Source organism: Hypanus sabinus, chromosome 14 (genome assembly GCF_030144855.1).
Source record: "Hypanus sabinus isolate sHypSab1 chromosome 14, sHypSab1.hap1, whole genome shotgun sequence".
NCBI classification, from domain to species: Eukaryota; Metazoa; Chordata; class Chondrichthyes; order Myliobatiformes; family Dasyatidae; genus Hypanus; species Hypanus sabinus.
This window is the reverse complement of record NC_082719.1, coordinates 62,737,243-62,763,329: the sequence shown is the minus strand read 5'-3', so window position 1 is coordinate 62,763,329 and position 26,087 is coordinate 62,737,243. Positions and strand designations below refer to the sequence as shown.

Here is a 26,087-nt window from a genome sequence, read left to right as displayed (position 1 = left end):
AAGACTCATGATTTGGACTGGAAGCTACTGGGGAGAAGGGTTTGATCAACAGCTGGCAGGTGATAGGTGGATCCACGTTGGGAGTGGGAATGGTGTCAGAAGCTGGGAAGTGATTGGTGGACAAAGGGCTGACCATAGTGGAATTTGATAGAGGAAAGTGGAGCATGGAATACAGGGAGTTAAACCAGTGGGAGAAGTGTGCGGTTAATAGGCTTGTGGTGAGGGTAGGGTAGAGGAAGGAGGGTGATGGGGGCCAGGTGGATCAGGAGGAAAGGGAAAAGGCATAGCGAGTAAGTGGTTACTGGAAGTTTAAGAACTTAATGCCACCAGGTTAGAGACTGGATATGACGGCATGTGACACAGAAGATTTTGAAACTGAAGTAATATAAATATTCATGACTGCAACAAGACCAGCTTTCAAGGGATTTGATTGGCTACAAATGTTACACAAAGGGCCAGTGATTCTTTGTGGAATTGTTAGTAGTTGGTAATTTTTGGCTTTGAGGCATATTTGCTCTGGGGTCCAAACCTCTGCAGGTGATCACCATTGTCATTCTAACTACACACTTGCGTTGGTCGAATTAATGGGAGTCTGGCATTGGATCCCAAATTTCTGCAGCTTCCAATTACTTGTACTGAAGCATTTGCCCACAGTCTACACCATGTTAGACCTGGTAGAGGTTCACAACTTTATTTGAATGGAAAGTTATAATTGTGAGGGAAAAGACCAGTTATGTGATTTGTATGTAAGTGTTTTGTTAGCTTATATTTACAACTTATAATATTTTAGAAATACTATAAATGTCAAAGGTTATTTCAGTGTTTTTCAGAGACATTTATGGCATTCAAAGTCTTTGGCAGCTGGTTCACCCAGGAGAAGTGGCTTAGTTAGCTCTTGCAACATTTCAGTAGGATTTATGATCAAGGCTTTATGCTGTTCAGACCGCACTGATTAGACTGAAGCTGATTTCTTTGCAGGACACCTGTTTCAAATAAGAATAGGTTTAGTGGAGTTATTAGTATGCAACTCATGACCTCCAGGCAGTGAGCGGTAAAATGGAATGTCTGGATCAGTGTAGTCCTTTGTTCAGGTTTTCCAACTGAAATATCTTCCCATTGCATCATTTTCTTTACTACTTCTCCAAATTCAGGGAAATAAGATGCACAAAACAATACATGATTTCAAAACCCTACAGTTATAATAAAACTCAGTTTTTGAGTAATAATTGCTTTTGGTGACTTGAATATAATATAAAGTTCAATTTTTCCCAAGGTGCGTACGAATCCTGGGCAAACAAGAAAATATACGAGTAGTGCAGCTAGCTTTATTCCAAGGTGCTGCTAAACCTGCGCAGGGTGTAATGACAATGGAGATGAAAGCATCTGACAACCCTGTGCTACAAAATGTTCAACAGGATCCAACTGTATTCTGTACAGCATTTAAAAAGAATCGATTTTATATGGTAGGTGGGATTTTTATGCAAGTTAATTATAAATTTCATTTAGTACATTACCTATTGGATGTTTTAATTACTTTTTGCTGGCATTAACTGGATTAACACTGATAAAGAGCTTTTTTTTAAGGAATGTCCTTAACAGTTGCAAGTAAGTTTTTGTTTATTGATACTGATTTTTAAATTTGTATATTCTGTGCTGGAGAATCCTTTATAGATGGCTTGCCAAGTGCTCCCTGGGAGTCAGTTATAATGTTTAAATCAATTTAAACATTAATTTTCATGCTTTTTAGCAAATATTGGTGCTGTAATTTAAAATTTAATTTAATAAGGCAACAAGGTAACCATTAGGCTGTGAAATTCAAAATGGTTGAACCATTGGAAAAGAAACAAGTACTAATCAACAACTGCTGTAATTCAACAAGTATCTTAACAGTAGGAGTGTGGTTCTGGACACTCTTTTAAATATTGTGTTAACTAAGCTGCTGTTTCTCTGATTTTAATTATGCAAAGTTTACAAAGAGGGAGCCAGAGGATACAAAAAGTGCTGAGTCTGATCGAGATGTCTTCAATGAAAAACCCTCCAAAGAGGAAGTCATGGCTGCCACACAAGCAGATGGCCCTAAACGTGTTTCAGACAGTGCTGTTATCCACACAACAATGGGAGATGTACATGTGAAACTGTTCCCTGTTGAGTAAGTTTACAAGTGTACCTGGAGCTGTTTTGGTGAAATCTGAAACTGAGAATACTTAAGCTAACAAAAAACATACCGGTAAATAGTAGAGCTGAATCCAGCTTTATTAAATGTAAGTGTTACTATGTTTAAAAACTTTATCTAAGAATTTTATTTAGAGATACAGCACAGAATAGGCCCTTCCGGCCCTTCGAGCTTGCACGCCATAGCAACCCCCGACAAGCCCTAACCTAATCACGGGACAATTTACAATTAACCTACTAACTGGTATGTCTTTCGACTCTGGGAGGAAACTGGAGCATCCAAAGAAAGCAGGCGTTACACGAGAAGGATGTACAGACTCCTTACAGATGTTATCAGAATTGAACTCCAAACTCCGATGCCTTGAGCTGCAATAGCATCATGCTAACTGCTATGCTACCATGGTTCTGTTCTGATGTAATAGATAGACTAGATAAGACTAAATTTTCAATTTAAGAATTTCCCTCATTTAAAGATTATACCTTTGCAATAAGACCAGGCATTATACATGTCCTCTACAAATTATAACTTTACCTATTCGTGAAGATCAGCTTTCACACCTTAAGGATGAGGTGGGTTGGAATCCATTGTTGTTATTTTTATTTTTCACTACATTCCTTCTGGTAAAATTAACCAGTACTGTTTATTTTCTTGTAATTAGGTGTCCAAAAACGGTGGAGAATTTCTGTGTGCACAGTAGAAATGGATATTACAATGGCCACATATTTCATCGTGTTATCAAGGTATTTTTGTTGATGAACTTGGTCTTATAATTTATGATATTGGTGTTGCATTTTCATTTTATTGAAATAGAAATCCTGTAAGCTAGTTTCTTTAAGGTGTTTTCCAGCTCTGAGAATTGATTTCTTTAATTGTTGAAGACAATGGCTAAGTGTAATTTAACCCAAAATACAATGTGTAGGTATTGAATGTTGATTTGGCTTGATTGATTGATTAAATGATATAATTATTTCAAAATGGTGTGTACAATACAAAAATAATGTATAACCATCTGTGTTAGCAAGAGCAGCAAGAAAAATGAGAGAATGATGCAGCTCCTAAAGCAAAAAGACCACGAACACCCCAGATAGTCTCTCTTCTCCCGTCCCCCAATGGGCATAAAGCCTTGAAAGCACATACCACTAGGTTCAAGGATAGCTTATACCCTGCTGTTATAAGACTATTGAATGGTTCCCCAGTACAATAAGTTGGACTCTTGACCTCACAATCTATCTTGTATGATCTTTCGCCTTACCTGAACTGCACTTTCTCTGAGACAGTAACTGTTGCATTTTATTCTGTATTCTGTTAATGTTTTACATTGTACTACCTGTGCACTGTGTAATGATTTGATATGTATGAACAGTAATGCAGAACAAGTCTTTCACTGTATCTCAATATATGTGATAATAATAAACCAATTCCAATATAAATTTAAGAGCACTAGAATCAGATTAAAGTTGTGAAGCAGTGAATCTTTTGGTTCAAAGTAGAGATTTCTGTAATGAGATTAGCAAACATTACAAGTGGGCTTATGTTGTAATAAAGGTGGAAGTACAATGCTTTAAAATCAGAAAACTTTATACTGATCAAATTGCTATCAGTCTCCTTTGTATAAGGATAATTTGTCCAATTAAAATGTATAAGTGAAATGCTATTTAAAGCATGAATGATTTAATTTGTACACTTTCATAGGGTTTCATGATTCAAACTGGAGATCCAACTGGCACGGGGATGGGAGGAGAAAGTATTTGGGGAGGCGAATTTGAAGATGAATTTCACCCGACATTAAGGCATGATCGACCATATACACTAAGCATGGCCAATGCAGGTGCTAACAGTAATGGATCCCAGTTCTTTGTAACTGTTGTACCTACAGTAAGTTCCTCTTTCTTGCTGTTATTCAGAGTTGAATGTAATTGTTTTAGTACTTTAGCCAATGGATTATTTTAAAAAAGTAGTTCTGGGGGGAGAAAACACTTTCAAAGAAAATAATATGCTTCCTAATTTAAAATTACCAATGCCTCTATTATGTTGTGGACAACTTGCTTTACAACTTCAGTTCTTCAGACATTCAGGGCCAAATCTACAATAGATATAAATTTCTAGTCTAGTGTTTCAAAGCTTGCTGTTTTCTATTCAGTTGTCAGTGAATTGCAAGCAAGACTTGAACAAAGGATTACCAGGCTCCAGGTAGTGGGAGAAGTAAATGCACAGCTGAGTCCAATTCTGTATGTACATTAAAAGCTTCAGGGGAGGACCAAGCCATTTCTGAGCAAATAGTATGCTAGAATGGAGTACCTGCTTTTAAGGGCGATATTGAAATCCAATTTATAGATGACCAGAAAAAAGCTAAGGGATTTTCCTTGTCATGAAACTTAAGGTTAATTTTGCAGATAAATAGAATTGGGTAATGAAAAGAATTGTGGATGTGATGCTAGTTAAATGGATTGAAAAGGTATCTTCTTGTTCAGTAAATTGTACAAGTTTCTTTTCCTACCAAGTGCTTATGGATTTTAATAAATTCAGTATCATTTTAGTAGCAGAGTATGACTCTGCTGTCTGTCAAGGGTGTTTTCGATTGTTCTGGCCACCCATTAAACTATGTGACACTGCCTGAGGCCCAACCATACCCAACCAACTAACATGTTTCTCCCACCCCATGCCAGCTGACCTCTTGAATAGACTTGTCCACATTAATCTGGGGCTCTAAACTGTAGTTTATGAAACTTTGTCAAACTGAATTGGGTAATTTTTGTTGTGAAATATTAATGCAGAGTTTAAGAAAATGTCCTTTTTGTTTTAATATTTTTAGCCATGGCTTGATAACAAACACACAGTTTTTGGTCGTGTGACAAAAGGAATGGAAGTGGTCCAGAGGATTGCTAATGTGAAGTGTAATCCAAAAACAGATAAGCCATATGAAGATATCAGCATAATCAATATTACTGTAAAATAATCAAGTATCATTTAATATTGATAGCTTCAATATTGTAAAAGTAATTTTGTAATGTTTTCAAAATAAATTTTGTTACAAAATGAATATTTCTGTATTAATGTTTAGACTGATATTTCTTCAATGGGTAATGTACTCCTCCGTTGTGTATTAACTTCCAGCATTAAATGCAAAAATTCAAATTAATTCAAACAAGGTATGTTGCTTTTATAAAGTTAAAATATAAATAGAAATAAAAATGCCAGGCAAGCAGTTCAGCAAAATACCTTCATCAATACCAGCATGAAAACTGCAAACTTGACTTTTTCACCATTTCTCTACCCTACCTTTTACTGCCTCAGATGTTTTTCTAGCAAAACGGTTGATGGAAGCACTGAAATTATTCTAGCATGTTTTCACCAGAATAAATAATAAACAAAATAAATGATAAAGCAATATCAATTACAGTTAAACAAGCTATTAGTTACTGGAATTCTCTATTGTGAATATGTTAAGGTGATTAATACAGAATTAAAGGAAAACCTGGTTAATGCTGGAAATCTGAAAGAAAAGCATAAAATGCTGGAAAAACCTATCAGATCAGACAGCAGCTGTAGTAGAAAAAGTTAGGAAAGAGTGAAAACAGGTTTATTTTTCATGAGGTTGGACTGAATAAAACAAATGGAATATTGCTGATTGAATGAGACCAAATCCTTAAAAACAACTGGTGGTTTTGGAGTGCAGTAATAGGTGAGGGGTAAGTGTATTTTTCATTTAAAGAATAGCCTACACTTTTGTAGTCAAAACTGAAACCTTTTTTCCGGTTAAACTTATAGGCTGGATGATTTTAACTGCAGCATGTAGTAATACACAAAATATCTTAAGAGGATGCACTTTTCTAGTTGAGGGCAATTAATTTCAGCCAACTGGTCTAGTGCTGTTTGAGTGCATAGGAGGCCAGGCCAAGATGGCATTGTGAGTGTTTTTTTTAAAACATAATTCAGCAGCCTCCGAGTGTTGCAGACAGCGATGGGGCTTTGGTGAATAGCAACAGGTGGGTGTTTCTCCCTTTCTTGATTTAGTGACCCTAATTACTGTAAAGCTGGGCAATTATAATTGATTACAGTCAATCATGCTTAGAATGGAATAAATCCTCTACTCGAATTAGTTACTACTGGCAATTTAAATTAGCAAGGTAATCCACAGCAGAAGAACTCAGCCCTATTTTGTGGGGAACCTAGGAAACAGGACACTGCAGCTCTTGTATGACAGAATCGAACAGATGGGCATCTACAATGCTGAGGATTCTAAGTACCATTTAATGAGTAGGCCACCAGTAAGGGGTTGCACACTAGGTAGAGCAAACTAGTCAGTAAACTCAAAGACCTGGGACTCAAAACCCTTCTGTGCAGTTCCATCCTGGATTTCCTCACTTGTACATCTGTCAGTTCAGATAAAGAAAATCTCTCCACAATCTCCATCAGCTCAGGAGCACCTTAGGGACGTGTGTTTAGCCCCCTGTTCTATTTGCTTTACACCAGTGACTGTGTGGCTAAATACAGTTCCAACACCATATACAAGTTTGCTGATGATACCACTGTTCTGGGCTGTATCAAAAGTGATGAATCAGCTTACAGGAGGGAGACTGAAAATGTGGTTGAGTGGTGTAATAACAACCTCACTTGATGTCAACAAGACCAAGGAATTGACTATGGACTTCAGGAGAGGGGAACCAGAGGTCCTTGATCCTGTCTTCATCAGAGGACCTGTCCTGGACCCATCATATAATAGGATTGTAAAGAAAGCACGATAGCACCTCTACTTCCCATGAGTCTGCAGAGATTTGGCATGTTGTAAAAAAACCTTGGCAACACTCTGTAGATGTGTGGTGGAATGTATGTTGAAAGGCTGCATTATGACCTGGTGTGGGAATACCAATACCTTTTGAGCAGAAAATACTACAGAAGGTAGTGGACTCAGCCCAGTGCAACAGGAGGGTAAAACCCTCCCAACCATTGAGCACATCTACATGAAATGTTGTAGAAAAGTAGTATCTATCATCAAAGATCCTCACCATCTAGGCCACACTCTTGCTGCTGCCATCAGGTAGAAAGTACAAGTGCCTCAGGACTCACACCACCAGGTTCAAGAACAGATACTACCCCTCAACCACCAGGCTCTTGAACAAAAGGATATAACTCCACTCATTCTGCTTCTGGTGTTCCCACAACCAATGATCTCACTTTAAGGACTCTTGTTATTTCACACTCATTATTTATTATTCAGTTTGTTATTCATTGATCCCACTTACTGTTATATCGATTTACTCTATGCTCACAGAAAAAGAATCTCAGGGTTATATGTGGTGATGTGTATGTACTCTGATAATAAATGGAACTTTGATCTAGTCTTAGGCCTCCACCTATCATAAAGAAGCGGAACTGTGGCATGGTCACATCAGCAGTTAATAAAAAGATGGTTTGACTTTCCTTTTTCTTGAGTATCTGTTAGTGACACTGTCCTATAGTTAACTAGGGTTTCATGATATGCAATTTGGTTTTCAGCAATAGAATATTTTGACTTTAGAAGCACTTATTTAGGTTGTACTTAAATCTCCTAGCACAGAGTAATTGAAGCTTAGACTTCATACTTATTGTGTAAGCCAGCCCATTATTCAGTAATGACAAACGTCGTGTCTTCACTTCAGAATTGCCTGAAAGCGCTCCAGTCATCATTCTCCTTGTTTTGAGTTTCTGGTGCAGTGCTGACTAGAAACTGTAAATCTCACAACTCAAGGGTTGCACAGCTGTGTTTGATTTAACCACATGAGAAAGAGATTATCTGCACCTATGCCAGCCAAGTAAAATACAAGTGAGAAACAATGTCTTGTTCCAAAAACTTTAGTAACTTTTTAATTTGGCTTTGGCAAACTGTGTTTAGTCAATGCAAAATTAAAATATCCATGCTGTACATGTTTAAAAAGATTAGGGATTGCAATTTATTAAAAAATTCTCCATTTAAAGTTGCCAACTGGCTGCAAACACACAGTCAGTAATGTGATTACCCTGGCTCCGCTCTTCAGACCTGTCACAGCCCATGATTTTTTTTTAAATATACAAATACAGCTGCTGTGGGACTCAGTTGAGAAAGGAGAAGCAGCTGATTTTGAGATTCTCAGTTGAATATAATTTGACAGAATAAAGTTTACTTACCAAACCTGCCTTTTAATTATGAACGTGAATTAAGCTTGTTACAAAGCCAATAATGTTCAAGCTGCTCATTGTGAGGCACACAGTCTTCAACAGTAATAGATAGTTTCAGATAATTAGAGGCTGTTTATAGCTCAGTTTCAGAACTAGTTAATACATAATATACTATGGTAATGTAGTGAAGACAATTAGCATTAAACATTTGTTCAAAACTTTAACAGCACTATAAACAAAACCAGTTCCTTAAATAGTAAATGCTGCATAGAGACAACAAACTGAACCACTTAGTTACAAGCAAATTAACTGCACTTGGAAAAAGAAAACAAATGCAACAAAAATCCAATTAGTAGGACCTGCTTTCTTAATCACATTGTTTATACATTTCACATCTGTTTTACAAACTTTCTGCCCATGTATCTCACTGCGTTATTGTTCTTCAAATTTAATACCATTACATGCAAAGCAACCAGGTACAGGCATAGCCTATTGTGCAGCAAATTTAAGCTACATCCAGTACACCTGCAGCCACTAAATGTCTTGAGAGCCAGTCTAATCCTTCATGTAGTCCCAAACCACTCTGGGCATCACAGCCTTGAATATGCCAGCTGCGACCACAGCCTAGTTTATACAAACTGAGTAACTGTGTAATTTCTTCTACTGTCAGTGCTCCAGTCACATCCTGTTAAATTAAAAAAAAACAAATTCTTTGTTGCAATTTTAAAAAAATTATTTCCTTCAAAAGGTTAGTCCCTTCTGTCCATCAATTAAACGTTATTTCTCAAGACATTTCCATACTGAGTATAATGTTCAAAGACCTTGGATACACGCAAAACCCAATGAGTTCACTCAGAGGGTTACAGTTAACTCAGTTGATAAGATTTTTGAATCTTAACAGGATTGAAGGTAAAGTGAACAGCAATGGCCCCATGGTGTGCTTGACCTTGTTTGAAGAGTTATGGCAAATGTCTGCTTAACATTCTTGTTACATCTTTCTGAAGTTACATTTGTTCCTAAATGCAATTGATCTTTTGCTCAAGAAATGTGCGTTCATTCACTTCAATTTTTCTGTTTTCTTTATTCAGGTCTTTTGTAGATCAGTTGATCAAACAATAGTCTAAAATGTAATACGTAATAAAAAGAGAAGCTGGAGTAGGCTAAATACCAGATCATGGTGGCACTGTTGTTTGTTAAGGTCCAGTTGATTGCTTATCTCTACCACTTTTTTACATTAAACCCATCTTTCTCAACATCCTACTTTAAAATTTATCCCTATTTTGAATGAACCCACCACCAAGTCTCTACGGTGTAAATAATAAATTCACCAACTGTGTGAAATCTCGTCTGCCCTTAATGGCCGATTCCTTATTTTGATACAAGGGCCCCAATACTGCGACCAGCAAAAACAAATTCGAAATCTACCATACCATAAAATGTTGTATCTTTCCATGAGATCACTTGTCATTCCTTAAACTCAAAAGAATGACAAGTGATGAGTGCAGGCCTAGCCTGCTTAATTTCTTCTCATACGATATATACACCATCCCAGGAATCTGGTGACTCTTCACTACTCTCTCTATGGTAAATTTATCCTTTCTTATGTACAGAGTCAGAGTTGAAAGGCAATATTCCAGTTGTGGTTTCACCAAGTTAATGGAAAATGGTATATACAAGTGCTCAAAACCTCTAACAATCAAGGCCAATGTAACTGGTGAAACACAACCCTAAAATATTAAACCAGTTTTCCAATTAACATACCTGCTTATTGGCAAAGATAAGTAGTAAAGCATCCCTTAACTCTTTTTCAGTCAACAACTTGGCCAATTCACTGTGTGCCTCCATTAATCGGTCTCGGTTGCTGCTATCAACCACAAATACAACTGCTGCAGGAATAAAAAGCAAAGAATCAAATATTTGTATATACTGTAGTATTTTAACCCAAAATGGTACTAATTAAAGTCACCTTCCAGTAGAGTTGATGATTTAACAACTGTTTTTAAAAAAATTGTTTTTGCTCTCTATTGAATCTTTCTATTTTATTTGTTGACATATTTAAAGTAAATTAAATATTTTAAACTCTTGTATGTCTCACTGAGGAATATTCAGTCCGACTGTTTAGAGAGCCAAATTACTGTCTGAGCAGCTAAACATCAAAAAAATCTCACACAGGGTGATGTGCAAATCAATCCAGTTACTGTTAATAGCCACTCAAAACCATGGAAAATGTTTGGCAGTTAATTTATAAAGCAAACCCTATTCATCTGGTGACTAAAACTGAGCCAAAAGATTTTGTTGACAAAATTAAGTTCACTTCAGTGCAATAAAACCTAATAATAAAGAAAAAAAATTTGTAAATCGACAAGCAATAAAATTAATTAGTCACTACCAGCACCAAGCACAGCACTGGGATGATGCCAGTATCCCAGAATTGCACAATTATTCACAAAATACTAAATTAATAATAACACTAACCTTGCGTATTGAGGTAATAATGCTTCCAGAGTGGTCTCAGCTTATGTTTGCCTCCTACATCCCAGATTGTAAACTTGAGATTTTTATATTCTACAGTTTCCACATTAAAACCTGCATGCGGGGGGGAAAGTACTAATTTCACAATTTGTCTCACTTAAAATAAGATTAGAAAACTTACGTTAATTTGGAAGGATGTGGGCTGACAAATACGAAATGAAAGGAAAATAATACGCATAGACATTCTGCTTATGTAACTTCTGAATGAAGAACCAGACAGGTATAGTCAATCAATATTTGTCATCTTTAACTACAATGCAGCCCTAATCTTAGCATTTAAGGATTTTTTTAGCTATATTTTAAAAAAACACACTGGTATTCAGATTAGATGATAGCATGACATTAATGTTCACTCAATGTTTGGAAATTAGTGACCACTCCCAGTCTCAAATTGTTTTCTTCTCCCTGGCTAGCAGAAGGTTGAAAACAACATTTTTTCCCCCACATTGATTCCACCTGCCCTTCTGCATCATCTGTAAAAGTCACTTGACTATATCCTTGTACCAGTTCATGAAGATAAAGGAATCTCATCCAGGAGATCATTAGCTGTATACTTGACTTCTCGGTGACCCCATTTTACACCTTCATTAACTTAAATTTATCTATATCTTACTACCTTTTAACTTAAAGTAGGTCCGATTTAAGCATTAAAATTTCAGTTACAATGAAGGGTTTCAAAATCTCTCCACTACTGCACCTCTTCTAACTTACAATGCTCAGAGATACCGATGTTCCTCTAATTCTCGAACAAAAATAAACTTGGAGGAACTGAGCAGGTCAGGCAGCATCTGTGAAGGCAAAATGAGTGTCAGTGTTTCCGATTGAGACTCCGCTTTGGGATTGAGTTTTAAGGGGCGAAAGCTAGTTTAAAGAGGGGAAGGAGGCCAGGCAGGTTGGTAGGCAGATAGAGCCAGGTGTGGAAGGAAGATCACAACTGAGGTTGAAAGGTTATTTGTAGAGACAACAGAGAAAGGTGTAGACAGCAGACAGAAAGAAACAGGTTGGGAAGTGATAAGTAACAGTAGGCCAGGAGTTTTTGGAAGGGATGTGTCTGAGAGGATCTGGATCAGAAGGAGAAGGAAAGGAATGGAGAAGACATGGGTTATATGATATACAAGAATTCATCCCATTGGACTGAATCCATGATTTGCATCCCAGTACTCTGCATTAATGCATTTCCCAGTCTCTCATTCCCCTTCCTACCCACGTGAACCCAACTATTACTTGCCAACTGCTCTCTCATCACTGTACTGATCAGCTCCACTTTACACTTTTCGTCCTGATGTAGGGTCTTGACCCAAAATATCAACTATCCCTTTGCCTCCACGGATGCTGACTGACCTGCTCTGTTTCTCAGTTTTATTTTTGCCCCAGATTTCAACATCTGGGGTGCCCAGAATGTTTCTTCCAAATCTTGCTTCCTGCACATTTCCAAAGGTTGCATCAATGGTTAAAATTTTTAACTGCTGAAGCACTAAGATCTGGAATTCCAATTTTTTTTTGTTATTAATATGCCCAAATTTTACTTATCTACTTTAAAGGCAAAAATTGCTAGTTAAAAGTTAATGTTACTCTATATTAAAATGCTGTACAAATACAATTTTATATTATTAACACAATCAGCTCTCTGGTTCAATGCAATTTACCTATTGTAGGAATAGGCTGCATAAACTCATCCTGTTTCAATTTAAAAAGAATAGTTGTTTTGCCTGCTCCATCCAGTCCTAAAGTAACTACACGGATCTCCATTTTGGGTCCAATATGAACACGGTTATCCTATTAAGAAAAAAAAAGTGAAATTTGAATTTAGTTTTTAGTATTAAAAATCTGATAAATTTCTAAATCAAATTTTTCATCAACTGTTATAATGCAGGATTCTGCACTGCAGCCACAGCTTTATAACATCAAGGCCTACTCTTACAACAGCCACAGATGCTAGCTAGCCTACTGAGTTGTTCCCCAGTCTTTTGTTTTTATATCACACTGTTAGAGTACCTTTCACATATAATTTATTTCACACAAGATGTTTCTTCTGATACTGTTATTTTGCGCAACTCCAAAGAAAAGAACAACCCATAACTGTATATAGCACATTCTCAAATAAAAGTGATTTTCCCCAGAACTTTATTGAATTCACATGTGACAGACCTCTGGCAATGTCAATACTCCTGCTCAATCCTGAAGAATGTCAGTTACCCTCAGTTTCCACCTACAGCAGCATGATAAAGGAAATTCCAAATGGCCGATAGGCAAGCAATAAAGATCAATATAATACATTTTTTTAGGATTCATTCTCCAAGAGTAACAAGATCCCTCTGAGTACCAACACCTTTTAATCTCTTGTTACTTAAAAGCATCCACCTTTATTTTTTTCTACCAAAGTGGATGTACTCATTTTTCTCTTACATTTGTCATCCCATTCACTTAGTCTGTCTACACCCCTCTGAAGCCTCTTTGCATCCTCTCCACAGCATAGACTGCCACCTAGCTTTATATTAAAGAGGGATACACTGTTTCCCTCATCCAGATTACTGACATATATTAAGTCCCAGCATGGATTCCTGCAGCAGCTGATCACTTGAAAATGACCCACTTATCCCATGTTTCTGTCCATTAACCAAACATCAATCCATGCCAATATACATCTCCAAATGATCAGTGATCTTTTGTGCAGCACCTATTCAAAGGCCTTCTAAGAGTCTTAAGCATACACGTACTGGTTCCCATTTATTCATTCAGCCAGATAGATACAACTAAATTTCAAAAGATTTATCAAACATGATTTTTCTTTCATAAATGAAAATTACAGGATTTAGCAGAATTAAAAATGCTCTGTAACAACTTCCTTAATATTCTAATATTGTCTCTAATACTGATGGTAAGCTAACTAGTCAGTGGTTCACCATTTTCTCTCTTCTTCCTTTCTTAACTTGTGGAGTAACATTTGCTACATTCCTATCTGTGGTAAACATTCTCAAATCTATGGAAATTAAGTTCTAACCTTCCATTCTGGACATGGGACAAAGTTATAATCACAGAACTTGAAAGCTGGAAATTATACCAAGCAAGTCAGGTGAAAATTAGGTTATTTGGCATGATATGGCAAATGGCAAAAACGTTGCCACTTAGTGAACAGAATCTTTGCATGACAAGCACAACTAAGATTTTAATACGGTTGTATCAAGTCACTCAGCCTTTCTTAAAATTATTTGAGACTTCTGATAAAAAAAAATTTTAAAAACTGCTAAATCTTTTTCAAAATTACTTTTATCTCTTTATAACTCACTTCTTACTACTACTAAGCTGCTCTACATTCTTTTCATTTAATTTTTTTTCCGAGAATCAATGCTGTTGTCTGACCACTATGTGTCTCTTAAGTGCCTTCTAATTTAAGATAATTTCAGTTCTTTTTCCTTGGTAGTACCTCTGAAATGTGAACTACTTGAGTTAATTCCTATTCTTTGGGTCCTGAAGTGTTAGCCAGGGCCAGTATTATAGGCAGGTGGTGAATGGACAACATATGAAATATGATATTTAGTCACATGCTGCCCAGAGATCTGACATTCTCTATGGCATTCACAGAACATGGAAACCTACAGCAGAGAAACAGGCCCTTCATTCCACCAAGTCTGTGCAACGATGACGCCAAATTAAACTAAATCTATCTGCCTGCACATGGCTCGTATTTCTCTATTCCCCACCTGCCCAAGTGTCTAAATGTCTCGCTATCATATTTGCTTCTACCACCTTCCCTGCAGGGCATTCCAGGAACCTACCATTCTAAAGCACAACTTGGTCTTGAAAAACTCCTTCAGATTTTTGTTTTCTCATCTTAAACCTCTGCCTTGGATTGTAGTCTCTACCCCATACCCCAACTCCACTCAACCTGGTTCTATCTTTCATCTTCCAGCCTCTGTCTCACTTGGCTTTCTTCCCTCTACACTCTTGGTCCTGATCCAAGGGCTTCAACCCAAAATCCCGACAACCTCTTTGCCTCTAATAGATACCGCTTGGCAAAATGAATTTTTTCAAATTCCAGCAACTGCCATCTCTTACTCTCTGCCCTCTAATATTATGACATTTCTACGCTGAGGTAAAAGGTAGACCTAGCAACACACACACACACACACAAGATGCTGGAGGAACTCAGCAGGCCAGGCAGCGTCTATGGAAAAGTAGAGCTATCTATGCCTCAATTTTATAAACTTATATTACCCTTACCAATCAGACCATTACATTTTCATCCAAATATATATATTCCAGAAGTCACTGTAATATCCTTAATTAACACTACAGATCATAGACTTCCATTTAGAAAAACACCCCTCTACCATGAAACCTGTCTTCTACAACCAAATCAATTTTTAAATCCAGTTTTCTTACTGATGATCCCATGCGACTTAATCTTTTGAATCAGCCTACCACGAGGGATCTTGTCAAATGCTTTACTGAAGCCCATGTCAAAATAACCACTGCTCCACACTCAATCAATTTCATCCTCCTTTAACAAAAGTAAAATCTGAAATAGGATCTCCCCGCCCCTCTCCCCATGCACAAAACTATGCTGACAAGTGCGTACTTTTCCAAATGCAAGTAAATCCTATCTCCCAAACTTCGATGCAAGGCTCATCAGTCTATAACCTCCTAGTTTGCCCTTTTGTCATTCTTGAACAAAGAAACAACACTGGCTGTTCTACAATCCTTTGGCACTTCAGCCACAGCAAAGGAAAATACAAAGATCTCTGTCAAAGCCTCTTCCACTTTGCTTTTCTCAGACCCTGGGTACTTGAGGAAATAGCCACAAGAGACTCATATATCTGCCTGTTCCTCCTGGCAATCATTCATCCACCTGGCTGAATCTGTGGTTGACCACCTCCTAAAACCCTCACTTATGATACTTCCCACATCCTATATGCGCTATAGCGAATCCATCTGTCACTCCAACTGATACATGTGTTCTGAGAGGAGCTTCAGCTGGACACACTTCCCTTCATCCAGGGAGTTATAATCTATTTTGATTGGTGAAGGGATAAGAAATCTTTCAAGGAAGTACCAAAATATCCTTGACGCAGTTATTTTGTCCTCTAGGTAATCTCTCCTAGAATACAGCATGGATTAGAGAATTTGTCTTGAAAGGCTACTGCCAGGTATGATATCAACTGTTCATTGAAACTGGCTGAAAGCAATTAAAACCTCAGTACTGGGGATCTTGGCCTGGGAGAAGTACCATCAATGCTGTTTCCACAGAATCCACTGGCAGGGTCAGTGAATCAATGTCATTATTTCCATTCCAATCCAAATTATGTAAAATTGTTATCCAAACTTCATTTTGTTTTATTTACAGATGGTGTAATTTGAACTAATGTTCTTCCAACTGGCTTCTCAAGACAAATAAGTGCATCAAGTAGTATGCCAAAGAAATCGTTAGCTTTTATTTGGCTTACACCGCAAAATGAAGATACTCAACACTGAATCACAGAGTAAACAAAATCTCAGTGAAGGAAGAGGAACAGATACTTTACCTTTGTGAAGGTTACAGGGATACTGGCATCCACTTGGACATGGTCAGCAAGCTCACTGAATTGTTGCTGTTGCTTCTGTAAGGTTTCCAATAAACAAGTAATCTCCTGTTTCGCCATCACAACCCGACAATCATCCTAGTCAGGAAAGTAAAAGGAATTGAGTCATTCTGAGTTCACTTTTGTTGGAAGGAGTTAGCCCAACATTTGTCAAGGTAAAAATGGAGGAATCCATTTTAAGGAGTAATTGCAGGACATGTAGAATGTCAGAAGTCAATGATGCTGAATCAACATTTCTCAAGTCAAGTCACTTTTATTGTCATTTCGACCATAACTGCTGGTACAGTACATAGTAAAAAATGAGACAACGTTTTCAAGACCACGGTGTTACATGACACAGTACAAAAACTGGACTGAACTATGTAAAAAAAAAAGCAGAGAGCGCTACACGACTACAGACCTACACAGGACTGCATAAAGTGCACAAAAACAGTGCAAGTATTACAATAAATAATAAACAGGACAATAGGGCAAGGTGTCAGTCCAGGCTTCGGGTATTGAGGAGTCTGATAGCTTGGGGGAAGAAACTGTTATATAGTCTGGTCGTAACAGCCCGAATGCTTTGGAGCCTTTTCCCAGACGGCAGGAGGGAGAAGAGATTGTATGACGGGTGCATGGGGTCCTTCATAATGCTGTTTCCTTTGCGGATGCAGCGTGTAATGTAAATGTCCATGATGGCGGGAAGGAAGACCCCGATGATCTTCTCAGCTGACCTCACTATCCACTGCAGGGTCTTGCGAACCAGGCAGTGATGCAGCTGCTCAGGATGCTCTCAATACAACCCCTGAAGAATGTGATGAGGATGGGGGGTGGGAGATGGACTTTCCTCAGACTTCGCAGAAAGTAGAGACGCTGCTGGGCTTTCTTTGCTATGGAGCTGGTGTTGAGGGACCAGGTGAGAAATTTGGTGCTCTTTACGATCTCTACCGAGGAGCCGTTGATGTTCAGCGGGGAGTGGTCGCTCTGTGCCCTCCTGAAGTCAACAACCATCTCTTTTGCTTTTTTCACATTAAGAGACAGGTTGTTGGCTCTGCACCAGTCCATTAGCAACTGCACCTCCTCTCTGTAAGCTGACTCATCGTTCTTGCTGATGAGACCCACGACGGTCATGTCATTGGCGAACTTGATAATATGGTTCGAGCTGTGTGTTGCAGCACAGTCATGGGTCAGCAGAGTGAACAGCAGTGGACTGAGCACACAGCCCTGTGAGGCCCCCGTGCTCTGTGTGATGGTTTTGGAGATGCTGCTCCCGACCCGGACTGACTGAGGTCTCCCAGTCAGGAAGTCTAGGATCCAGTTGCAGAGGGATGTATTCAGGCCCAGTAGGCTCAGCTTTCCAATCAGTTTCTGAGAGATGCATGCTGAACTGAAGAATATGAACAGCCTCCGAACGTATGTGTCTTTTTTGTCCAGGTGGGTTAGGGCCAGGTGGAGGGTGGTGGCAATGGCATCATCTGTTGAGTGGTTGGGACGGTACACAAACTGCAGGGGGTTCAGTAAGGGGGCAGCAGGGTCTTGATATGCCTCATGATGAGCCTCTCGAAACACTTCATGATGATGGATGTGAGTGCAACGGGACGGTAGTCATTGAGGCAGGACACTGAAGACTTCTTCGGCACAGGGACGATGGTGGAGGCCTTGAAACACGTTGGAATGGTGGCGCTGCTCAGGGAGATGTTGAAGATGTCAGTGAGAACATCTGCTAGCTGGTCTGCACATCCTCTAAGCACTCTACCAGGGATGTTGTCTGGTCCAGCAGCCTTCCGTGGGTTAACCTTGCACAGGGTTCTTCTCGTGTCGCCCACGGTGAGGCACAGCACCTGGTCATTTGTAGGAGGGGTGGACTTCCTTGGCCTTGATGTAACGGAAATCACATTTCACGAATCTGCTAGAATTCTTTAAGGGTGCAACAGTGAATAATGGAGAAGCTGTAGATCTAATAAATTTGGTTTACAGAAAGCATTCAAAACAATGTCACAAAGCATTATCACACAGCACATGGTTGTGTGCAGGTAATATATTGGTGCGGGTAGCAGTGTAACTGATGAAAAGTAAATTTGGAGTAAATAGTTACATCTGATCTGGCAATTAATAAGTAGTGGGCTATACAGGTATCAGTGCTGGGACTTCAAATCTTTAGAGTTTATATTGATGACTTGAATTGAAGGGGCCAAGTATAATACAGCCAAATCTGCATGTGATACAAAATAGATGGTTAACAAGTGAGGAGAAAACAAAGCAGCAGCAAAGGGTCATACAGGTAGATGGGTACAGTGAGTGAACAAGCAGTTGACAAATGTGGGAAAATAGTTCAATGCGCGAAAACAGTCAAGATAGCATTGGTGAAGCATGGCAATGCCTTGTGGGAAACTTACAAAACTTCTAAATATACTTCCTCTGAACTACTCTCACTGCAATCTGCAGCCTGTAATTTCACTTTAAGTAATGCACATTTGAAGTGTCTTAACAAACTAGCAATTTTATCATCTTCTGAAGGACACCATGGCCTTAACGCTCAGGAATGCAGGTACAGCACTTTTAAACAAACGAAAGTACATTGTCACGGCCAGTAGAGAGGGAGGATACCAAGAGTGCAAGCCAAACTAAAATGTCAAGGTGTAAAATTTCCTCTAACTAGCAGCTTGCTAGCAAATGAGGGATTGCTGCAATGTCTGTTTCACAGAGACATCATTCACTCTGGACAAATCGAATATGTCGGTAAGACCCGAGGTCTTCTTGATTCACCAGATGGACCATACTGCTGACTTGAAAAAAGCAGAAGATGGGGGTCTCTGTGTCATGATACACTCTTTGTGGTGCTCAATAATTGTCTTGTCTCAATTTTGTTCCCCTAACCTGGAACATCTAATGATTAAGTGTTGACCATATTCTACCAATTTACATGCTGCCAGAGGCCAATATTAAGCAAGCACCATATGTACTGAGTGCCTCGATCAGCAAACAAGAAACAACCTACGCTGATGCCTTTCAAGTCATTCTTGGGGATTTCAGTCAGGCTTGTTTGAAGAGCTCCTTGTCCAATGTAATCAATACATCACCTGCCGCACGAAGTGTCCCAACAATCTCGACCACTACTAAACTACGATTAGGAATACCCACCGTTCCATAACTAGAATGGGATATCTGACCATCTGCTTGTCCTCTTTCTACCTGTATACATGCAGAGGCTAAAGAGCAAGACCCAGAGATAAGGACAACAAAGAGGTGATCACAGCAAGCAGAGAAGCAGCTATATGATTGCTTCGGGTCAGTGGACTGGGCAGGGTTCAGGGACTCGAGAGGATTTAAACGAATATGCCACGGTTGTCATGGTACTTTACAAAAACAGTTGTAGATGATCATGTCCCCACAAAGTCATTTGGAGTATTCCCCAAGCAGGAGATCCACAATCTGCTGAGGGCCAGATAAGTGGTGTTCAGGTGTGGCGACAAGTAAACTACAAGAGGTCAAGGTACGAACTCTGGAAAATAACCTCACATGCAAAGCAGCAATTCTGGACCAAACTTGAGTCATTGAAGTACACTCAACAGCCGTGGCAGGACTTGAATTATATCATTTCCGACAAAGTGAAACTAAGCAACATAAGGTGACAAGGTTTTGCTCCCAAATGGGTTCAATGCCTTTTATGCTCATTTTGACCATCAGTGGAAAGTGGAGGCACTTTCATGAACTTCCACAACCCTTAACAGCTCTGTGATTTCAGTTTCTGGGGCTACTGCAAGAGCATTCTTCAGGAAGGTGAACCCAAGGAATGCATTTGGCAGAATACTAAAGGTATGTGCTGATCAACTGGCGAGAGTGTTCACTGAAAACTTTCACCTCTTATCGTCAGTCTGATGTACCACCTGTCTCAAGTGGGCTTCAATTATACCAGAGTGCCTAAGAACAACCTAGTAAGCTGCCTCCATGACTACTGTCCAGTAGCACTTGCATCTACTGCAATTAAGTGCTTTAAGAGGTTGGAGATGAAACATAATCAACTCCTGCCAGAGAATCAACTTGGATCTGCACCAATATGGGAACAACAGATGCCATTTCATTGGCACTTCACTCAACGCTGGAACATCTGGACAGTGAAAACACATACATCAGGATGCTCTTCAGTGACTACAGTTCAGCATTCAATCCCATCTTCTGCTCAAAGCTAATCAATAAGGTTCAAAGCCGAGGCCTCAAAACATCCTTGTGCAACTGGATCCTTGATTTCCTCACTTGCAGACCCAGTCAGTTTTGGCATGGCAACACCTCCTTCACAATTACCATCAGCACAGGGGCACAAGACTGTGCTTAGCACTCTGCTCTTCTCACCTCACACTTACGATGTGAAGCTAAGCATAACTCCAACTCCATACTTAAGTTTGCTAGCAAAACTATTGTCATTGTCCAAATCAAAGGTGGAGACAAATCAGCATAAAGGACAAAGAATGAAAATCTGGCTGAGCAGTGCCACAACAACACCCTCTCACTCAATGTCAACAAGACCAAGGAACTGATTGTTGACTACAGCAGGAGGAAACTGGAGGTCCATGAGCCAGCTTCTTCTTTTTAAATGTCAGGGTGAATTCAATCATATTACAATCACTTTCCCTCAAGGGTTCTTTTCCCTTAAACTCTAATCAATTCCAGTTCATTGCACAACACCAAATCCGGAACAGCTGATCCCCTCATGGGCTCAACCACAAGCTGCTCTTAAAAAAAAAATCGTAGGCATTCTAGAAATTCCCACTCTTGGAATCTAGAACCAACCTGATTTACCCAATCTACCTGCATTTTGAAATCTCCCATGACTATTGCAATATTGCCCCTTAGGTGTGCCTTTTCTATCACCCATTGTAATTTGTACACCACATTTGTACACCACACTGTTTGGGATCTGTATTTAACTGCCATCTGGATGTTTTTACCCTTGCAGTTCCTTAGCTCTGCCCACAACAATTCAACACCTTCTAACCCTATGTCACCTCTTTCTAATGATTTGATTTCACTTTTTTACAGATAGAGCAACACCACCCACTCTGCCTGCCTACCTGTCCTTTCGATACAGTGTGTATCTTTAGACATTAAGCTCCCAGCTATAATCTTCTTTCAACCAAGATTCAGTGATGCCTACATCATCGTACGTGCCAATCTACAACTGTGCTACAAGTTCATCTTATTCCGTATACTTTGTGCATTAAAATCTAACACCTTCAGTCCAGTATTCACCCTTCTCGAACTTGTCCACCTTTTACATTGCAACTCATCCTGTTGACTGCAATTCTAAGTATATTCAAGATTGTTAGAGAACAGAAGAATCAGGGAGGGAGGGAGGCATAGATAGGAAAGGGCGAAATGAGTCAAAGATTAGGTCAGCTCAGAAAGACAGAGCAGAATTAATGGGCTATGGGATCAATGCCCCTAATATTTATTATTTTCCTATGTAATCCACAATCAAATCCACAATTTTCTCGGAAGCAGTAAATGCAAGGAGCGGTAAAAGAAAAGTGAATATCAGGATAGGGTTGTATGTTGTATATGTTGTATTGACCTTCATTAGTTGAGTTCAAACACTGTGTGGTAATGTTGTAGCTCTATAAAACTAATTAGACCACACTTGGAATATTGTGTTCAATTCTAGTTGCCTCCAGAAAGATATGGAAGCCTTAAAGAGGGTGCAGAGTAGGTTGATCAGGATGCTGCCTAGATTAGAGAGTATGCTTAGCAAGCTGGGGCTCTTTGGAGTGAAGAAGGATGAGAGGTGCCTTGATAAAGGTATATAAAAATGGACAAGGCACAGATGGAGTGGACAGCCAGCGCCTTTTCCTTGAGGGCAGAAACGGCTAATACAAAAGGGCATAATTTCAAGGTGACTGGAGAAAAGTATATGAGGGGGAAAGGTCAGAGGTAGAATTAAAAGAAACAGTAATAAATGTATGGTATGCATTACCATAATGTGGAGGTGGATACATTAGGAAGATACATGACGTTTAGATAAGCACGTGGATGAAAGAAAAATGGAGGGCTATGTGGGGGGAAGCATTGGATTAATCTTGGAGTAGGTTAAATGGCTGACACAAGATCATGGGTCAAAAGGCCTATACTATTCTACCTATCTGCTAGTCCTTCATAAAGACTATTCAGGAAAAAATTTCAACTTGTAATCCATTTGTTAAAAAAGTGAGCCAACCTTCCTCCAAGACTACAATACTTCAGCAAATGGAAGTCTTCGGTTAAATTTGTTATTGTGTTCTGAGTAACACAAAATGTGCTTCATAGTTTTACCACCTACCTGCTGTAATGTTTTTTCACAGTGGAGACAAGCTGTTGAAACCTGAGATAGCAAAATTGTCATGTCCTCTTGCTGTCGTCTTAGCCATATCAACTTCTCTCGCACATGTGCATCAACTACACTTAATGCCATTTCCTCCTGTCGACACAGTGTTTCATGCAATTCTGCAAAGTATGCACTAACACAGGATCGTGCATTCTCAGCAGTACCTGGAACCTACAAAAGGGCAAACAGGGTTACACTATTATTGAGGCCCTTATTCATTACAGAAACATTGCAGAATCAACTGTGGGATATGCTCATTATTACAGGTATCATTGGTGTCATTAACTGTCAATTGACAAATATAAATTTTAGAGGCAGCAAGCAAACTTCACTCTAGTCTTGTATTTCTGTGATTTAAAAGAGAAGCAATTTTTATATTATTCTCTTTTCCCCATTATCTCCTTTTTTTTTGCATTATTTCCCAATGTAATTTTATTAACCACTCCAGAGGCCCTTGCAAAACCTGGGAAATTAACGAAGTATTCTACCATTATTAAGCAACAGAGCAAATCAACATTTAAAAATCTATCACTTTCACTTAAATCCTTAAATTGTGCTTATTCATTCTGGTAATGTTAAGACAGTTAACTAAATCCTATCTTTACTAATAATGGAAGTATGATATGCAAGCAGGCAAACAAATAGGATCACTTATCAGATTATTAGACGAGTCGATGAAGCAATTGCCAACCTTTCACAATTAACCTGATGAGTTGTCAATAAACAAAGGTACTGTAGCGATGTGCTACACAACAGCGCTCAAATAACGACATGCAGTCGGTAAGTCGTTTCAAGACTAGTTTATTCAAACTTCGCAGTGCTGGCATTTAAATCCCTAGCGCCCGCCCTCTCCAGGCAGAAATGACGTCGGATATGCATTACCAAAGTCTCCCCCCGCGCGCTGGCTACTTGTGAGCCGGTTCGCCTGCGCAGAAAGTGGGTCGCCACAGTATAACTTTTTATTATTATTTGTGGTAATATTACTTTGTGTTGTGTGTGAGTTACATACTGTGCAGTGTATCTTGGTCTGGAAGAACGTTGTTTATCCCCCCATGTAACATGTATATGACTAAATGACAATAAACTTGAAGTTGAATATGACAATATTTAATCACACTAAAATTAAGCAATGGAAAATATTTATGGAAATAGTGCTCTGGTAAATCTATAAAGAAATCCATCATATTTAAATAATAGACAAAACACTAAATCCCTTAAGAGATGCATTAGACTTACATGTTCAGTGTGAGCCATTCCAATTCTGTTCTCTACTATTTGTTCTCCTCCTTCAACTTTCTGAATAATCTCACCTAGTTTTCTGGAATAGTCAGAGATTTCCTCTGTAAAACTGCGAATGCAGTGTGCCATATCCAAAATGGATGCACGGATTTGATCTGCTTCTGTTTCTAAGAGTATATTCTGTGATTTAGAAAAAAATAAAACATGGATTACAAAGACAGTATCACTAAGCAATGTTCTTCACTTCTACTTAGAGTTCTTAATACAAACTCCTACCAATAAATCATTTTTCAATTGCACAAAGCCAAATAGTATTTTTCTAGATTATTCAGTTTAAACCCATTTCTTAGCAGCAAGAAGTGGATTAATTTTTCAAGATTACTACAGTTACTGTATGTCATAGTTTAGTCAGAATATGCCCAAGGTTCCTGAACAACTTTTAGAATAGTATCTCAGCATTACCAGCGGCAAAGATTCAACTGGCTCAGTTTCTAACAAATGACAGTTACTTTATATATTTACATCATCAGTGACATTTGTTTCCAAGAAAAAAAATTTGAATAAATGATCATATATAGGAACTAATTTAAAGATTAGGGATAAGATTTTCAGTTACAAATGCTGCTAACACGTTAAATTATCAAATTTAACTAATTAGTCATCAATTTCCAAGATCATTTCCAGAACAAGATCAGCTGCTTATCAAGTCAATTGCACACATATTCTGCTTCCATACAAATTGAAGTAGCAGGAGTGATTAGTAGGGAAATGGCAACTGATTTGTGATGAAACTCAAGTCTGGAAAGAAAGCAACCATAACAACGTATATCTGAGGTGAAAGCCATACGAACTTCAAAAATAACAATAGAAGCAGACCATTTGGCCCTTCAAGCTGGCTCTGCTATTCAGCATCATAGCTGACCTTGTACATCAACTCCATTCATCTGCATTATTCAGATATCTTGGTTATTCCACCATTCAAAATTCAATTTCAGTTTTCAGTGCAACCAATTCCAGTCTCCACGGTGCTCCCAAAACAGATTTCCAAAGATCCATTACCCTCTTAAATCCTAAAGTTCTTGTTTTTTGACTCATTTTTCATATGCTCTGCTAAATTCTGAATTCTGTAACTCTCAATGATGAGATCACCTCTTATCCTTCCAAACACTAGAAAATAGAGCCAAACCTATTATTTATCCTCATAGACAAACCCAGTATTCCTGGAACCAGTCTAGTGAATTTTCAATGCATTCCTTTTATTACCAATGTCTCCCTCTTTAGTTAGGGAATCAAAACTGTATGTTGTTTTTTTCCAGATTATGGTCTCAGCAAGATCCTACATAATAAGGCACCTTTATTCTTCTACACCATTTACCGTCCTAATTACCTCCTAAACTGTACATCATCTTTCTGTTATTTATGCACAAGTAAGTCCAGGTCCCTTTAAACATCAAAAATGCCTCTCTACAAGAAACTTGGATGATCTGTACTTGCGATTGTGTAAAACAGCCACACCCAGGTGAAGCAGATAAAAAAAACATTTTTTGGAGAATAGTAAAAGTTTGAAATTAGCTACTGGAGGCTGGTACATGGTTGTTTTATTGAGCAAGTTTATGATGTGAAGTAGAGAAACAGAGTCCATTTATAACACAGGTGGCCCCACAGTACATATTATGGCATTTAACCATGTAGTGACCATTCCCCCACTCAAAATTTCTTGGAAATTAGTGCAATTGTATTTTTAGGTAGAATACTAAATTTTAAAAATTGATTTTGAATTAGAGAAAATAATGCAGTAAAAGGTTGAATAATCAAATGTCATTGATAAAAAGCGTATCAGGCCTCAGGAGCTCTTTGTCACCCAAATTAGACACAAATTACATTATATTATCTTACTGAAGAGGAGAAAGAATCAAGTAATCACTCTTCCAAGGTTTTTTAAAATATAGCAATCATGTTAAGCTTGAAAAGAAACAATATTTCACTAGTCTTACACTGGATTCAATGCTTAAACATTCCCAAGTTTAATCCATACATCCTGTACAAAACTATCTTATATGTTAATTTATTACTTCCACTCTAAATATTATGATGC

The 26,087-nt window shown here is 38.5% G+C and overlaps 2 protein-coding genes across 3 annotated transcripts in view; one reads left to right on the top strand and one right to left on the bottom strand.

The window, feature by feature from the left end:
* ppwd1 (peptidylprolyl isomerase domain and WD repeat containing 1) overlaps positions 1 to 8,168 on the top strand; it is a 34,705-nt gene extending 26,537 nt beyond the window's left edge. Inside the window, exons 7-11 of the mRNA XM_059989320.1 lie at positions 1,274 to 1,463; positions 1,968 to 2,149; positions 2,832 to 2,913; positions 3,866 to 4,048; positions 4,986 to 8,168. Of these exons, the coding sequence (XP_059845303.1) occupies positions 1,274 to 1,463; positions 1,968 to 2,149; positions 2,832 to 2,913; positions 3,866 to 4,048; positions 4,986 to 5,129 (781 nt within the window). The 3' untranslated portion in view covers positions 5,130 to 8,168. The remainder of the gene's footprint in view (positions 1 to 1,273; positions 1,464 to 1,967; positions 2,150 to 2,831; positions 2,914 to 3,865; positions 4,049 to 4,985) is intronic.
* A 140-nt stretch (positions 8,169 to 8,308) lies between these two features.
* trim23 (tripartite motif containing 23) overlaps positions 8,309 to 26,087 on the bottom strand; it is a 29,930-nt gene continuing 12,151 nt past the window's right edge. The window contains exons 5-11 of one of the 2 annotated variants that reach the window (XM_059989321.1): positions 23,990 to 24,172; positions 22,709 to 22,924; positions 16,363 to 16,497; positions 12,487 to 12,616; positions 10,784 to 10,894; positions 10,070 to 10,194; positions 8,309 to 8,993 (exon numbers count right to left, since the gene is read on the bottom strand). In XM_059989321.1, coding sequence (XP_059845304.1) covers positions 8,814 to 8,993; positions 10,070 to 10,194; positions 10,784 to 10,894; positions 12,487 to 12,616; positions 16,363 to 16,497; positions 22,709 to 22,924; positions 23,990 to 24,172 — 1,080 coding nt within the window. In that variant the 3' untranslated portion in view covers positions 8,309 to 8,813. The remainder of the gene's footprint in view (positions 8,994 to 10,069; positions 10,195 to 10,783; positions 10,895 to 12,486; positions 12,617 to 16,362; positions 16,498 to 22,708; positions 22,925 to 23,989; positions 24,173 to 26,087) is intronic. The other variant, XM_059989322.1, reaches the window with a different exon arrangement.